At 40.6% G+C, this 16774-nt stretch overlaps 1 protein-coding gene across 1 annotated transcript in view; it reads left to right on the top strand.

Annotated features, from left to right (window-relative positions):
- Nucleotides 1-13728, top strand: part of LOC307041276 (transcription factor Sox-6-like) — a 95248-nt gene extending 81520 nt beyond the window's left edge. Inside the window, exons 11-14 of the mRNA XM_079684584.1 lie at nt 856-999; nt 2916-3086; nt 7409-7622; nt 10357-13728. Coding sequence (XP_079540710.1) covers nt 856-999; nt 2916-3086; nt 7409-7622; nt 10357-10696 — 869 coding nt within the window. The 3' untranslated portion in view covers nt 10697-13728. The remainder of the gene's footprint in view (nt 1-855; nt 1000-2915; nt 3087-7408; nt 7623-10356) is intronic.
- The last annotated feature ends 3046 nt before the right edge of the window (nt 13729-16774 follow it).

Here is a 16774-nt window from a genome sequence, read left to right as displayed (position 1 = left end):
ATTCTCAGATACTGCAAAAAAAAGAAAGATGCATCAAAAACAAATTTCCCATTTTGGTCGGACTTTCCTTCATTCCAACTTATTTTAAAAGATGCCAGTCAAACACAGAGACTTCATCCAGACAATAAGAATTAAACATTTCAAATCATCTTTTTCACAGATGCGTCGTGTTTTAAAAACGGCGGTTAATAAAGCGGTCCTAAGCTCTTTTGGGTTCAGGTGCTTTTTAATCTTGTAATAATTCTTTGTATTACATGAACTTAAAGGTGGGGTAGGTAATTTTGGAGAAACCAGCTTGAGTGCGCTAGAATTTGAAAATACACAGCCGGAAAAAATCTACCACTTCCTTACAGAGCCCCTCCTCCAACACACACAAACGTGACCAATGAGGGCACGAGATAAGTTTGTGCACAGATGGAAGGCTGACAGGCAGGTAGGCCATCCAGTTATTTTAGCCGGGCCGGCTCAGACGATTGGTCGTGCTTTTTACAGAACCACAGCTTCCACCGATGACATTTTTTTATGGATTTGTTGTCAAAGCATTTAATATATTCATTGCTATCAGGATGTTAAGAGCATTCCATGCAATATAACACAAAGTGTATCTCGAGCCGGTTTCTCAAACTTACCTACCCCACCTTTAAGAGGAAATCATTCAAATTCCAGATATTTTAGTCATGTATATTATAAATACTTTCTTTCCAGTGTTTGGGCCCCTATTCTAAAGTTTCAGATATTGACGTGTCCCATTTCACAAATCTCCATTATGCCTTGATGATTGTCTTTTAAGCTGTTTGTGAACAAAATGACTGAATGAAATCAGCAATGCTTCAGTTGCATCATATTCACTTGCAGCTTATAACATTTTCTATTTATTTCTTGTGTTGCAGGAGCGTCTGCACTATGAGACGCTGAGCCAGCACCTGGGGAAGCTCGGGGAGGATGCTGGGAAAATGGTGCATCGGGTGATTGACCTGACGAGACCAGAAGATCTGGATGGTAAGCGTCTCCGTGATATTTTTACGACCTGTTTTTTCTAGCATTATCTCACGATTTGTTGAATTAGGCTTGTTTCTCCTACTTTTCAGAGTCTTGCAAACCTCATTTTTAGTTCCTCCTAATCTTTGTAATTCCTAAATATATGCAAATGCCGAAAATACATCATAACATGGAAGGCTGGAGGGATATATGAGGAAGGAGAATCTGGGTTTCTGAGAAGCAGGGGCTCAGTTAGAAGCGGTCACATCCTGTTCAGACTAAATTGATACCAGTGACCCTTAACTCCGCGGGGCCCCTCGTAGAAAAGAGGCCCCGCTTCTAGTGTTCGGCCGTCTCAGAAAATCCACAATACAGAAGAAGTGATCGTCAAGAGAACATGCAGGTATTCAGGGAACACAAATATTTATTGTGCTCCTCAGGAAGGACACCCTGAACAGCTAAACAGTGCGTGTTCAATGTCAACATGTTACGCTCTTGAAAAATGTTACACTGTTATTTTTTTCTTCCTGAAAGTACACGACAAGAGGTGGAATTTTTCTCCTTTTTTCACACCGAGTGTTTGGGACATAAGATCCCACCCAGTACAAGAATGCGAACAAACGAAGACAAGCAAGGAGTGTGTAGTCAATCAAGTTAACAGCATAAAAGAATTCCCTTATTTTATTCTGTGTTGCATGCTGTTAGCGGATATTACTTTATAAGGTCCCTTATATGAATGAAGTCGAAGGACATGGTGTTAATTCTTTTTTATCCAAACCCACCTGTTGCTCATAAAGCCCCAGTGTTTACGGGGGATGAGGAGACTCATTGTGGTTTAGTTAAGAATCAGAGCACTAAACACACCAGCAAGGGCAGTGAGATGCTATCAGGCGGAAGCGTGTGTGTGTGTGTGTGTGTGTGTGTGTGTGTGTGTGTGTGTGTGTGTGTGTGTGTGTGTGTGTGTGTGTGTGTGTGTGTGTGTGTGTGTGTGTGTGTGTGTGTGTGTGTGTGTGTGTGTGTGTGTGTGTGTGTGTGTGTGTGTGTGTGTGTGTGTGTGTGTGTGTGTGTGTGTGAGCATGAGCACGTTGAGGGCTCGAGACCCCCATCAGACTTTTGTTATACTTTTGTTATACATCCTCTCCCACAGAACAGGGGGTTAAGAAACAAACAGGAAGGGCTCATCCATAACAGAGCAATATCCTGCATTTCAAGTGTGAAAGTATGAAAGATAAATGTCTCAATGACAGGCGTGTAGTAGGGTATTATTTAAATCCTCAATTAAAAGATCAAATCTGATTATGTTCTTGATTAATCCATTACTTTTATGGTCCATGAAAATAGTAAAAAAAAAAATCCATCCCAGTTTGTTAGTTATTCGGTAAGCATGAAAGTATGACAGATACATGTCTAAATGAAGGGAATTAAGTGAAACACAGGGTCGCAAGAATCAGCTAATATCATTATCAAATAAATGGCTGGTTACTTCCTTATATAATCTTTACATCCTATGGTCTTTAAGAGTCTGAAAATGGTAAAAAAAATGGTCCAGCCAGGGTTAAAAATAATCAACAATGATGCATGTTGTTGTGTCCCTGAGACACTTCACCCCATATTGCTCCTGTGGAGATTGTCCACAGTATTGAGTATGTAAGTAGCTTTGGATTAAAGCATCTAACAAGTAACATGTAATGTAATGTAATAATTTATTTAAACGTTTATTTATAACATTTAAATTACATTGTAATTTAAATGTTTTGTCAGTCCAAAACCCAGAGACAATGTAGTTCAATGTGGTTAGGAATGGAGGCAAGCAGGACATATCCATATGTTTGGCCATCATTACAAGATAATTGGCTATTACGTTCTGTCAAACAACATGTCGTTAACTCATTGTTTCAGCTGTAATATAGAGAAGGTTTTTCCTTTGTGTCTCACAGGCAGTAACATCACGGAGGCGCGGGTGTTCAGGGAGGCTCGGGGCAGGAACACCGCAGAGCCGCACATCAAGAGGCCGATGAACGCCTTCATGGTGTGGGCCAAAGACGAGCGGAGGAAGATCCTGCAGACCTTCCCCGACATGCACAACTCCAACATCAGCAAGATCCTAGGTGAGAGAGTCTATAGATCATTATTTAACAGAAAGAGAGAGAGTGTTCAACCCAAAACCGTCAGCTCCTTATGTTCATGAACATATGTCGGATTGTCTTTATTTGTATGTCCTTGTGGGAGCATTTGGTTCACATTTAGTTAACGCAATTTACTTTTGGATTGATTTTCACGAGTAAATGTATTAACGCTTGTGGTAAATATTATACTCTCCTATTGTCTTCGCTTCCCCCCCTTACTTTGGTGTTCGCGGTCAAATTTGACCCGCCCTGTTAACTGCTATTACATTAACAGAAAAACCATTAATCATCACCACATTTAATTTAACACCCTTTCAGACTGTACATAATGTATCAGACTACTGGTATACATGAAACACTGCAGTAAATATACAAAGAACAGACACTGAACATGTATTGGTGTGCCAGGTGTGATCCATGTGGGGGGATGGGCACAAAAGAGCGGGAAGTGTGCGTGTGCGTGTGCGTGTGCGTGTGCGTGTGCGTGTGCGTGTATGTGTATGTGTGTGTGTGTGTGTGTGTGTGTGTGTGTGTGTGTGTGTGTGTGTGTGTGTGTGTGTGTGTGTGTGTGTGTGTGTGTGTGTGTGTGTGTGTGTGTGTGTGTGTGTGTGTGTGTGTGTGTGTGTGTGTGTGTGTGTGTGTGTGTGTGCGTGTGTTTTTTATCTGATCCAGATGGTTACTAATTCCTTTTCTTTATGGCGGTCACACCATGGGTGTTACAAAGTTGACAAAATCATCCAAAACTCAATGAAAGTGGTGATCAGCAATTGTATATGTTCAAATGTCTACTGTGAAGGATATCATAAAGCCTTAATGCAATCGAATGTAAAACAAAAAAGTTGTGATTGATGAAAGTAGTAAATGGGTCAGATTTGCCCCGAAGACAAGAGGAGGGTTAAGAAGAATACAAAATAATAAGATGTATTTATAGTCACTGAGACATGGGCTAATACGTTTATGTTTATGCGTCCCCCCATTTACCTCTTACCTTTCTTAGCACAGAAATACCTCATATACTATACACTAGGACACTCAGCTTCTTTCATCAGTATTTTAAACACCTATTTTTCAATTTAGATCTTCTTTCAAATCCCTTTATTTCATTGTTGTTCATAATGGAAATCCTAGGCATGAACACCTCACAGACACACAACGCATCCACGATAACCTCTTCGTGGTTGTGAGAGTACATTTCCCTTTCTTATTCAAACACACATTCATAATTTGCCTCGTTGATGTCCCTCTAACCTGCAGATGCCAGGTCTTTCTCTCGGCTCATGAGGTCCCTCTACATCCTACAGTTCACAGGGTCTATTAGCTGCAGGCTGCGCGCTATAAGAAGGCCCAGTGTGCTTTTTAAACGTGGAACACTTCACACACAGAGCTCCACTGTGTCGGCCTGACTAGTGTGATGGATGCATTCAGTTATAAAGTAGCCGTGTTGATACTAACCTCCTGGACACAGATAGCCATTCACACGGGGCTGAGCACAGCGGTTGTTCTGAAATGTCCTGAAGACCTCCACTGTCCTGAGCCGGGCTTTAGTGAGCGCTGAATGTAAATGTTCCTCCTGAGAAACACTAACAAACGGACTTGTATTAGGTGGCTGTGTGTGTTCCTCCATCAATGGGCTCTGATAAAAGGGGCTTCATCAGTTTCATCCAATGCTTCTTGATTTGTGATGGGACGTAAAGTAACTTAGTATCTTAACGTTAAGTTCTATACTTAAGTACATATTTGAGGGACTTGTACCTAACTTATACCCACAACAATTCAAAGGTAACCCTAACCAACAGCACACATATCCATTGCATTGATTTAATACCATACTGTAAGTTACTTTGCAGATTTGTATTAATGATGTGAAATATAATCAACTCTTAAATCAGACCTTAGTTACACCTAGAGTAAAATCACAAGCTACCCTGCAGTCAGGGGCGCCGTAAGGGGGTGAAAAGTTAGGACGATTCTAGGGGCCCGTGACTGACGGGGGTCCAAACAATTTTAGAACATTAAGAAAAAAATGTTTAAGTAACCAATGTGATATCTTTTCATGGGGCCCAAAATCCATGGCGGCGCCCCTGCCTGCAGTATACAAAGTCATTCAAACTAGCTGCACCTTTACCAGCTTTGAGAACACTTTAATGATCAATAATTATAATCAAAACATATCATATAATAATGAAAACGGCCTTGTGTAACGTTTCAAATGCAGACTTTTAGTTGTATCAGAGTATTCCTACTCTCTCACCTTTACCTAAAATCTGAGTACTTCTTCCACTTCTGATCATTGGTGTGGACATGTCTAAATGTAGGTCTGATATGTAAGGGATTATTGATATGACGGACCATAGTCCCTTGATCTTCCATAGCAACAGTCTGTTGTCTTTAGCAACAGCAGGTTAGCAAGAATTAACAACCTCTTGAATGTCCGAATTGATGGTTGATTGATCAGAATCAAGTATTCAACTAAGCCATGCACTTTATGTAGAATCTTCATGGTTTGATTATTTGATTTGGGACATTTATGGTGAAATATGAACAGGCAGTTTGCTGGAAGCCTTCAGAAAGTATTTTCAAGTCATTCCTGAGCCTGTGTGGCAGTATAAGGACAAAAAGCAGAACTTAAAGTGCACAATTGTGTATGTATATATAACTGCTTGTGTACAATGCATGTTTCTCCAACGTAATAACACAGCTGGACTTTAGAGAGTGGGTGGAAAGCTTAAAAAAAAGAAAAACTCCTCTCTGTTTCCTGTGTCACAAAAGTACAGGAGTATTTAGTGATAAACCTTGATAAACAGAGGAGTGAGGCGGGGTGTGTATAATCGGTTGTCAGATTGCTTCGCAGATGTGCTGCGTTCCTGCGGTAATGGCCCTGTCCACTTGTTCAGAAGGTCCTCTTACCGGGGAAAATGAGAAGTACACAACGTATCATTCTTCTCGAGCCAAGAGGGAGCAGAGTGTAATCCACTCCTGATTTTAAACAGACTCGATGGTGTCTGTTCACATGACAACATCCGAGCTCACAAAGATAAAACACCAGAAATGCTGATGCTTTGGGAACACACCAAGGCTCTGAGACTGTTTGAAGTGTTGGTTTAATGAGTGACATTTTGTTCGTGTTGTGCGATCACTCATGCAGAAGTCATTACATCTATTTGACCACAAACTCTGTGCTCAACCGGTATCAGTGAACGAGTTTAGAAAACACCTCAAAACCATTTTTTCACCGAAAGGTGGGGTCATTTTGGAGAAACCAGCTCGAGTGCGCTAGGATTTGAAAATACACAGCCGGAACAAATCTGCCACTTCCTTACAGAGCCCCTCCTCCAACACACACGAACATGACCAATGAGGGCACGAGATAAGTTTGTGCACAGATGGAAGGCTGACCGGCAGGTAGGCCATCCAGTTATTTTAGCCGGGCCGGCTCAGATGATTGGTCGTGCTTTTTACAGCGCCACGGCTTCGACAGATGATGATTTTTTATGTATTTTTTGTCAAAGCACTTCAGATATTCATTGCTATCGGGATGTTAAGAGCATTCCATGGAATATAACAACAAGTGTATCTCGAGCTGGTTTCTCAAACTTACCTACCACACCTTTAAGAGGAAATCATTCAAATTCCAGATATTTTAGTCATGTATATTATAAATACTTTCTTTCCAGTGTTTGGGCCCCGGCCGGTTTCTCAAACTTACCTATCACACCTTTAAGTCATTTGATGTGAGAAAGTTTAAATTGTGTCACTCGCTATAATTCCTGAAATGTGGATTTCCCTAATAATAATACTCAAAAATAAAATGCTTTTGAGATGCCTGATAGTGAACCGGACAATATATCTTATAAATCCAATATGCGGAATATAGTTTGTGCGGGTAATTCTCTTTCCCACGTCAAAAAGTAAAATGAAATGCACACATTTGATTCTAACCTGGCTGTTAAATGTATCCCTGAGTACGATTTGCTAACTTGTGCCTGAGCGTCAGTTTGCCTGAGAATGGGTATTTTTCCTAAAATAATGAGTTACATAACATATAAAACATTCAAATGCCATTCATTAGTTAATTAAGGGGGAATTTAATCACATCCATTTAATTGTATTCCATAGCCATTTCTATAAAGGTCCCAGTGTGGTCCAGTGTGGATATAAAATAAGGAAATAGGTTAGTGAGGTCAACTCCAAGGTTTATGGACCATCCATAATAAAGGTTTTTCGGTTATCTGCTATAAGGTAAGGATAAACTAAATCAAAACTTCGAATAGGACTAAGTTAAAAACCTTCATCTTTTTCTGTAGGCTCTCGCTGGAAAGGCATGACCAACCAGGAGAAGCAGCCGTACTACGAGGAGCAGGCCCGCCTGAGTAAGATCCATCTGGAGAAATATCCCAACTACAAGTACAAGCCGCGGCCGAAGAGGACCTGCATCATCGACGGCAAGAAGCTGCGCATCGGAGAGTACAAGCAGATGATGAGGTCACGGCGCCAGGAGATGAGGCAGTTCTTCGTGGGGTGAGTCTCTATGAACTTCACAGATTAGGAAAGATGTTTGTAAGGACAGTTCAAATTAAACCTTGTGTAGAAATGCAATGACTGCATTGTGCCTTATGTGCACTTTGCAATGAATTTCTTTATGTGACAGCTACTTTTTGTTGAAGCAAGGTCAGATTCCCAGAGAAATAGCTCGGCCCAAAAATGTTTCTCATTCACTGCATCGAATACAAGAAGGCAGATTTCGAAAAGAGGTCATTGTTCACGAGCCTCGGATCACACGGGCTTTGCGTCTCCTGCTCAAGCACACTTTGACTAATTTACTGCTGCACCTGTGACCTCTCAGTTCACTTGTTTCTTTTTTAATAAACATACCATCCTGCTCGGGGAATATGGACATTCAGGCATGAATAATTAGCTAAACAAAACATCAAGCACCACATGTAAATCAAGAAGGAATTTGAGAGGGATTTCAATCACATACATTCTTTAAAAGAAAGTATTTATTTATTTCTATGGGCTCTTTTGACCAAGTATGATTATAAAATACATTTTTCTTAATACAGGTATTTGCGAGATGTTTGCGGGGTGACCATCAGGGTTTATGAACCGTTCATGAAACCATTTGCCTCGTGTCATGCTCTAAAATGATTATATCTGTAAAACCCTTTAAGAACTCGCTGCAGAGCATTATGTTTCTGAGTGAGAGGGGAAAAACAGTGGCATTGTCTTAATAGGAACCAGCCATGGATGTGTTTAAAGCCATCGCAGCGGCCTGTGCTTCAGATGGATTTACCAGAAGCCACGGCTTTGAATAGGAGCGATTTTTAATAGCTTGTCATTTATTAAATTAGGACAATGCTGGGCGCTTGCGGGCAGTGAAATTGGACACAGACAGACATGGTGGAATATGAAATGTAAGCAGATGTTTGAGAGAGAGGCAGACGTCACGGGCTCGATGCCACATTTTACTGCGTGTGGTCAAGAGAATGCAAAAAAGATCATGGTTCTCCAGGCCTGCTCATTCAATCAAAGCTAAATCAAAAAGCGTGCGAGAGCCAGTACACAAGCACTTTTCTGGCACTTTCCACGTCACTAAATCAGTGTTGTTTTAAAGCGTTTAAAGTGAGAATTAGTCTGTCAGAGCGTTAGGCGGTAATTGTTTCAGGAGACAGAGGAGGGAAAACGGTTAGGTGAGAAACGTGACGGTAATTTTCCTGCTTTATGTGGCTCATTTGAGGAGCCAGAGGGCCTGTTTGAGTGATGTGCGTTTACCTCCATTCCAGCTTCATCTTAACAGGTTATTTAGCTGCTGTGAGCTGGCAGGGCGCTCCTGTTAGGACAGGCCCGACAGAAGAGGAGAGCTGCTCTAAGTGGCCTCAGATGAATGTTTTGTTCAAAGCAGTTTGTTTAAAGGAGCATATAATGAATCAGTATCTGATTAAACAAAGGTCTCTCCACGTTGTTCAGAAGCTCCTTGATTACCAAATCATTTAAAACGTTTCATAAATATTTCTACGCAGTCTGTTTCGTCCTAGCCATGTCTGTTGGTAAGTGCTCCACATTTCAATATCTCAACAACTATAAGATGGGTAGCTATGACATTTTGTAGAGACATTCGTGGTCCCGCGCTCCAACACACTGTACGTGGTAGGCTAAGGGGCGGGACATCTCTAAGCAGGTTGACCAATCACAACAGAGCCGGCCAGCTGACCAATCAGAGCAGACTGGGCTCTGGTTTCAAACAGAGGGTGAAAAGAGGTGCTGCAGCACAGGCAGTATGAGAAAAATAAAGAGCTTTTTGAACATTAAAGCATGAAGACATGTCACAGTAGAGAAACTACATACTGATATGAACCTCAGAATTAGCTTAAAGGTGGGGTATGTAAGTTTGGAGAAACCAGCTCGAGTACGCTAGAATTTGAAAATACACGACCGGAGAAAATCTGCCACTTCCTTACAGAGCCCCTCCTCCAACACACACGAACGCGCACATGACCAATGAGGGCACGAGATAAGTTTGTGCACAGATGGAAGGCTGACAGGCAGGTAGGCCATCCAGTTATTTTAGCCGGGCCGGCTCAGATGATTGGTCGTGCTTTTTACAGCGCCACGGCTTCCAGAGATGATATTTTTTTTAATGGATTTGTTGTCAAAGCACTTCAGACATTCATTGCTATCGGGATGTTAAGAGCATTCCATGAAATATAACAAAAAGTGTATCTCGAGCGGGTTTCTCAAACTTACATACCCCACCTTTAATAGGACCACTTATTGGAATATTCTGATCATCAGGACTCTAAAACCTCTGAGATTTACTCTTCTGAACCACATAATCTCTTTTTGATGAAGACAAAAGCTTAATAGAAGCAAATCCAATTGTAATCATGATGTAAATGAAGCCTCATGAAAGAGAAAATCAAGTCTATAAAGTTGCTCCAAAAGGCAGCAGTCCAGCATCAAACCAGCAAGCGCACAAGCCAAACCTATTTCAATCCTGACCAAACAAAGCAAAGACAGCTCCTTATTGCATTTGCCACAAGAGCTTTCAAGTGAAACCAAAAGTAGACCAGCTTCAGGGGATATTTGCAAATTAAAGCACGGAGACATGTCACAGTTGAGACACTAAATACTAATATGAGCTTTAAAGGACCCCTTTGAATAAATGATCGGGGTCCTTCCTCCACTTCTGGTCATATGTATCAATGTTGTTATTGTTAACTTATGTTTAACACTTTGCTCCCTTGTTTCTCAGGCCTCAGCCCCCCATGGCTCTCAGCGTCAGCAGCCCCGGAGGAGTAGGAGTGTACCCGGGCGCCATCACCATGGCAACAACAGCTACCCCGTCCCCCCACCTGACCTCAGACTGCTCCAGCAACTCCGCCAGCCCCGAGCCCGCCATCCCCGTCATCCAGAGCACGTACGGGATGAAGCCCGAGCCGGCGGCGGGGGGCGGCAGGGGGCGAGCCTTAAATCGGCCTAGCAACCGGGCCAACGGACAGGAGGACATGGACATGTACGCGGACTTTGAGGACGAGCAAAAGTCAGACTATAGCAGCGACCACGAGACACGGGAGGCCGTCAGCGCCAACTGAACTCGGGTTGTAAAAAGAGGAAGATAAATAATGAAAAAACTCCCATTATACTCAGAGACACTTTTAAAAAGAAACACAGTTTATTATAGAGACCTTCAGGCGGACTTTCAGGACGAACATGCTCAGAACAAGGAAAGTATCTGTGATGGACATTCGAGGACGAGGACTGATGGGACATTCAGAACTGAAGATGAACTTCCTACACTTTGACAATCTCAACAGGACGGATAAGAGTTAGAAGAAAGAAAGACAGAGAATGAGACAGAACGGGGCAAATGAGCGACGAACACATTGCCGTGTGGTTTGTAAAGAGCATGCATGGATTTTGAAGCATCAGGAAATGGTCTTCAACAGCTATTTGGTCTTAAATGTTTAAGGAGTGATTTAGTTTTTATCTTTCTGTATTTACTTTTTTTGTGCTTTTGTTCGATAGACTTTTTTTCTGACCTGTACAAACTCTGGACTGTCGGAACTTGAAATTTGAAAAGTTTTAATATAAATCCTAGCTATTGTAATCTTATAGTCTTACTTTTGTTTCTTACATGACAGTGCATCTAAACTTTGTTTTTCTGACAAACTGCTTACATTACGTTTCTTTTTTATATCCCAGCTCAGGTATGATGTGCCAGCTTGTGAATGTGTTGGTTTTTTTCGTTTTCTTACAAAAAGAGTGGTAGGATTTTCAGACTGTCTATGAAATAAAGGGAGCAAAATCCCTTATAATATCACAATATTATTATTATTATTATTATTATTATTATTATTATTATTATTAGACTAAGTAGGTACCCAGGCATTGTACAGATTTACTTCAAATGTGCCAAATCTACATTCACATTCACTCGGGATGTTCTAGTCTTAACTTCAAATGCTGCAAAAAAGTCTTACACAATCATCCTTTTCTATCTGATGACATGAGGAGGGGATCATTACGCTGGCCTAGAAACACACACACACACACACACACACACACACACACACACACACACACACACACACACACACACACACACACACACCATGTACTGTATACATCACTTCAGGGGACATTACATTGACTTACATGCATTTCCTGGAGACTTATCCTAACCTTAACCATAACCAACACATGCCTAACCCTTCCCAAGTATTCACCCTAAAATTAATGATTCCCCTTATGGGGACCTCCATTATGTCCCCATAAGGGAGGTGAGTCCCCACACGTGACTGTGTAAACAGATTTAGGTCCCCACAAGGATGGTAATGCTAGGCCCCACACACACACACACACACACACACACACACACACACACACACACACGCTTCAATCTCTAGCAGCCCATCAAGCTTTTAGACGTATAAGAGTCTGTTCTTTAGTTCTGCTGCATCGCTGCTTTCATGAACAACATTTCCCATAGTCCCTTGCGGCCAAACACTTAGCACATTGTCCAGTATTTACCAGTATGGTGCAATTGAACGCCAACATTTAGCATTTGAGTCCTTCCCTTTCAATCTGGCCAAAGGTACGGACTTTTTTTGGCTTAATTTCTGCTCAGACACTTTATGAGTCTTAAAAGTGTACCTATAGTTCTCGTTAAGGGGCCCGATTATGCTTCTTCTGGGAGTAATATTGTTTTGTGTGCATGTAAATGGTCTGCAAAGGCTAACATCCCAAAGTCTCTCTCCCTCACTCGCCTCCATTGGACGCATTTGTGACATCACTATGTAACAATCCCACTTCTATTGGCTAGCGCTCCAATACATTGTTGGGATAAGGGGCGGGACATTTCTATTAGAAGTTGACAAATCAAAACAGAGCCAACCAGCTGACCAATCAGAGCAGACTGGGCCTTAGCATGTAAACATGTCACAGTAAAGGCGCAAAATACAAATATCAACCTGAAGATAAGCATAGTAGGACCCCTTTAAGCGTCATATAAAAGGGGATGAGCAGCCCCAGTTTTACTCTACTGTACGATAAGAGTTTATATAATTCTGGATCCCTTCACTGTATTTTGAAATTGTGTTTTGAATCGGTACAAAAAGTGTACGAAATGTTACTATTTTTTAATATCCTTTGTTAATATTTGTACATGTCTTCTCAGCATCACGTGGGAAAGATACACCAAACTTTTGAATTTATATAGTTGCAAAACATGGGTTTAAGAGGTCTATTATTTCAAAAGGGTTCTGTGTTTATGTATATTTGGAAAAAGTTATAATAGAGGAAAACAGGTGATCAGCTTTTGAGTGAAACACCATTCAGAGGAACGTTCTTCCAAATGTTCCTCTGGTCAGTACCATGCTGTGTGTGCACGTATTTTCCTCTATAGTCACTCTCTTTCTCAGAAGACACTCATTTTGTTTTGTCTTTTTCCAAAACACACTCTGAATTTGGAACATTTCAACACCTGTGTCCTCGGGTGGTTTCTGGGTGCACTGTTTATTTTACACGTCATCTTTTCTGAATATATTTCTACTTGGAGAAGCTTCACAAGCTGGGACTGAACATTGGTTTCTGTTTGCATCACAGTAAAAAAAAAAAAAAAAGGTCTCATGCATAGACATTTCTATTATTGTCATACGCATCCTAAGCACTGGATATAAATGCTATGTTTTTGTTTTCTTTTAGTATTGACTAATGTGAAGTTGTTGTTTGATTTTCACCATGATAATTAGAACCGTCTATAGGAAGCCTCACACATGCCAGGCACCAGTAAAATTGCCATTTCTTTAGAAGCATTTCATTTATTGACGCTGGTTTTGTTTCCGCAGCTCTGAAAGGGGTCACATCGCCTCTGGTCTCTTTCCTTCTTCTTTTTTAAAACCTCATGCTCTTGTCAGTTGTGACCTGCCGAAGCAGAACACAAGTTTCCTGGTCGATTTCATTTTGTGATGAGTATTGTATTTGAAATTCAATTGTGCGTTTTAACATTTCATTGTATTTATTAGCCAGCTTTGGCTCTAAAAAACGTGTCAGTACAACTTGGTGAGAAAGACAATCAAAAAAAATAAATAAATAAAAAGTAAAGACTTGAGATTTTCCTTACAAACCTGTCATCTCATCATTTCAAGCGTTTCAAAGACTAAGAGTTGCATATTTTTGTTTGTGTGTGTGTGTGTGCTTGCATTCGTGTGTGTGTGTGTGTGTGTGTGTGCGCTTGCATGCGTGTGTGCGTGGGTGTGTGGAAACAGGAGTTACAGGTATAGTGCTGTGAATATTCATTTCCATTACTCGAAGAATAGTGCCCCTACTTTCCAGGCATCTAATATTTTCCAACACACGCCGTTTTGTTTCCAAAGTCTTTATATTTTGGTGGCCCATTACAGTAAATGTGGCCTATTGTTTGTGTGTGTGTGTGTGTGTGTGTGTGTGTGTGTGTGTGTGTGTGTGTGTGTGTGTGTGTGTGTGTGTGTGTGTGTGTGTGTGTGTGTGTGTGTGTGTGTGTGAGGCAACGCCACACATTCTGACTGCACTGTGGTGTATACGGCGCCGGTGCTCCATGCAGCCAATCCCAGCATTCAGAGAGAGAAACTCAGCCATATGCAGCCACATCATAAATCTAATTGTAATTCCCAAATCAACTGTAGCGTCACCCTGCGAGGGGCGCCGGCAAGTTTGTCACACGCTCCTTTGTGTGCACTTGTGTGTGTGCTTTTAGCTGGGAGGGGTGTTTGAAATCATACTTGGGCTGTTGCCATGCTAATCTCGTTAAATAAGTCATCATAATTTACATTTCCTTTTTGCCTTTCTGAACATTTTGCTGTTCTGCAAGTTGACAGATTGTTTCTGTGTGTGCATGTAAAGCTTTCAGCACCTTAACCTAGGACAGCGGAGTTTATTACAGTGTAGTCATACTTTCTTTAAACATACACTCATATTTATATATACTGAATTCATTTATCCTAGGAGGAAGTTGACATAACCCACAATTTTCCATTCAGTTTACATGATTCCCCAGTTGTTAAGGCCAGATAGCACTGCTAAGGAGATACACCCAAAAAAAAAGAAAATTGGTATATAATTGTAAAAATGTATGTGCATGTGTTATGGGAGCTTGGTGGTCTGAATACTACTCACAAACAAATAAATGAGAGGCTATTTTTTAGGGTAATTCAATTGATAAACATGTACTTATACTAGCATATCTTGTATTTTATGTTGTATCTCAAAAATATCATGAAAAAAGTAAAAGTTTAGTATGTCAAAACATATGAAAAGTTATAATGAAGTATGTCAAAAAGTTTCATTATTGTATGTCCCAATTATAATGAAAAATGTCATAGTGTAGTATGTTTAAAAAATTTGAATAGTCAAAATATAAAACTGTCATAGTCATAGTACACCATGTAGAATATATCATGAAAAATGTTAGAATAGTATGTCGAAAAAAAATATCATGAGAGAAGTTATAGCATAGGATGTTAACAAATATAAAAAAATAAAAAAAAAGGTCATAGTCTAGTATGTGGAAAAAAGTAATATTTTGGCATGTCAAAAATATTACAAAAAGTAGTTGTATAGTATGTCGAAAAAAGTTGTGATAAAATATGTTGAAAAAAGTCTCCTTATTGTATGTCATAATATCATGTCAAAGGAATTTATGGTTTAGTGTGTCGGAAAAAGTCTCAATATACTACGTCAACAAATATCATGGAAAAGTCATATTATAGTTATTTCAGAATCAGAATCAGGTTTTTTGCAAAGTATGTTAACACATCCAAGGAATGTGTCTTGGTGTCCATGGTGATAAACACAGTTAAAGAAGATTCAAAGTAAGAAAAAACAACCAATGTCAAAACTATCCTGAAATAAGTCATACTATAATGTGTCGAAAAATATGAAAAATGTCAAAGTATAGTCATAGTAGTGGGTGTTTCTCAATGTCGAGGAAGGATGCTCCGGAGCCACTATTTCAAGCACACTACGTCATCGATTGCCGCCAAAGGACTGTTCCAATGTCCAGCATACTTGGAATTCCACCGAGCCCGGCATACTTCGTAGCGAGAAATTTCGAGGCTGCACATGTGTAGACTCCGCGGTCTTAAAATCCCCACAATGCTTTGCGCACGGACCAATTTCCCCAAATCTGTGGCGGAAAATGTAAGGCGGGGCCTCTCATATGACTCACACCTGCACACTTGCTCGCCAGGAAGGATTCTTGCCTCGCTTCTGAAGGAAGTGACTGGGAAGACATGTGCTACCAAGCAAGCGTACTCGACATTGACAAACACCCACTATAGTATGTTGGGATAATAGTATGACGAAAATATAGTATAGTATGTCTAACACTTCCTGAAAAAAGTCCTGGTTCAGTATGTCAACAAAAAGTTACATAGGCCTACATACATTTTGTATAAGATCGTTTTTTAAACAAGTCCTATATAGGGTGGAGGAACGTCTCAGGGATCACTCAAACTTCACATACCTTTCTTTTCTTGTGGGTTTGGTTGCATGATGGAGCATAATTACACACTTTCTTCATGAAAGGCTGGTCCCTGTCGGCAAAAAACCTCTTTTAAGAGAAGAGAGATCCTTTTATTTATTTCTTCTCCTCCCCGATCAGACCTTTTAGATGAAGGTAATTACAAATGGTTATTACAAAGGAGGATCCCTCTTCAGACGTGTTGATCTGCTCTTCAATGACGCATCAAAGCTCTCCTGTTTATGATCACAGAGGCTCCTCCACTCATTAAAAAACACAGGAGGGTCTCGGTCACGCAGCACGCTAACATCCCCTTTGGTTTATGAAGCTTAATCATTAATTACTTTTGATTCAAGAGGCGAATAATTGACCCTGGCTCTCAAATTAAGTTGACCATGTTTCACAATCAGCGCTGTTTACGCAGGTAGAATGCCGTCTAGACGTCTGTGACATCCTGGAAGTATTCACATGCTGATAGTTTGGTTTCTCATGAAAAGAAAGATGTATACAACTTAATTATGCCTTTCAGGGTTGAGGTTAGACGCGCAATATTACACAAGAATACCAGGCGAACCAAACGTATTAAATAGGGCTTAGACCTCTGATTGTTAATAGCATGTTTTATTGACTTTCTGGTTATACACAACCGTTGCATAACATAGCAAGATGTATA

Source organism: Notothenia rossii, assembly GCF_949606895.1.
Source record: "Notothenia rossii genome assembly, chromosome: 5".
NCBI classification, from domain to species: Eukaryota; Metazoa; Chordata; class Actinopteri; order Perciformes; family Nototheniidae; genus Notothenia; species Notothenia rossii.
This window is presented reverse-complemented; position numbering and strand designations above follow the sequence as displayed.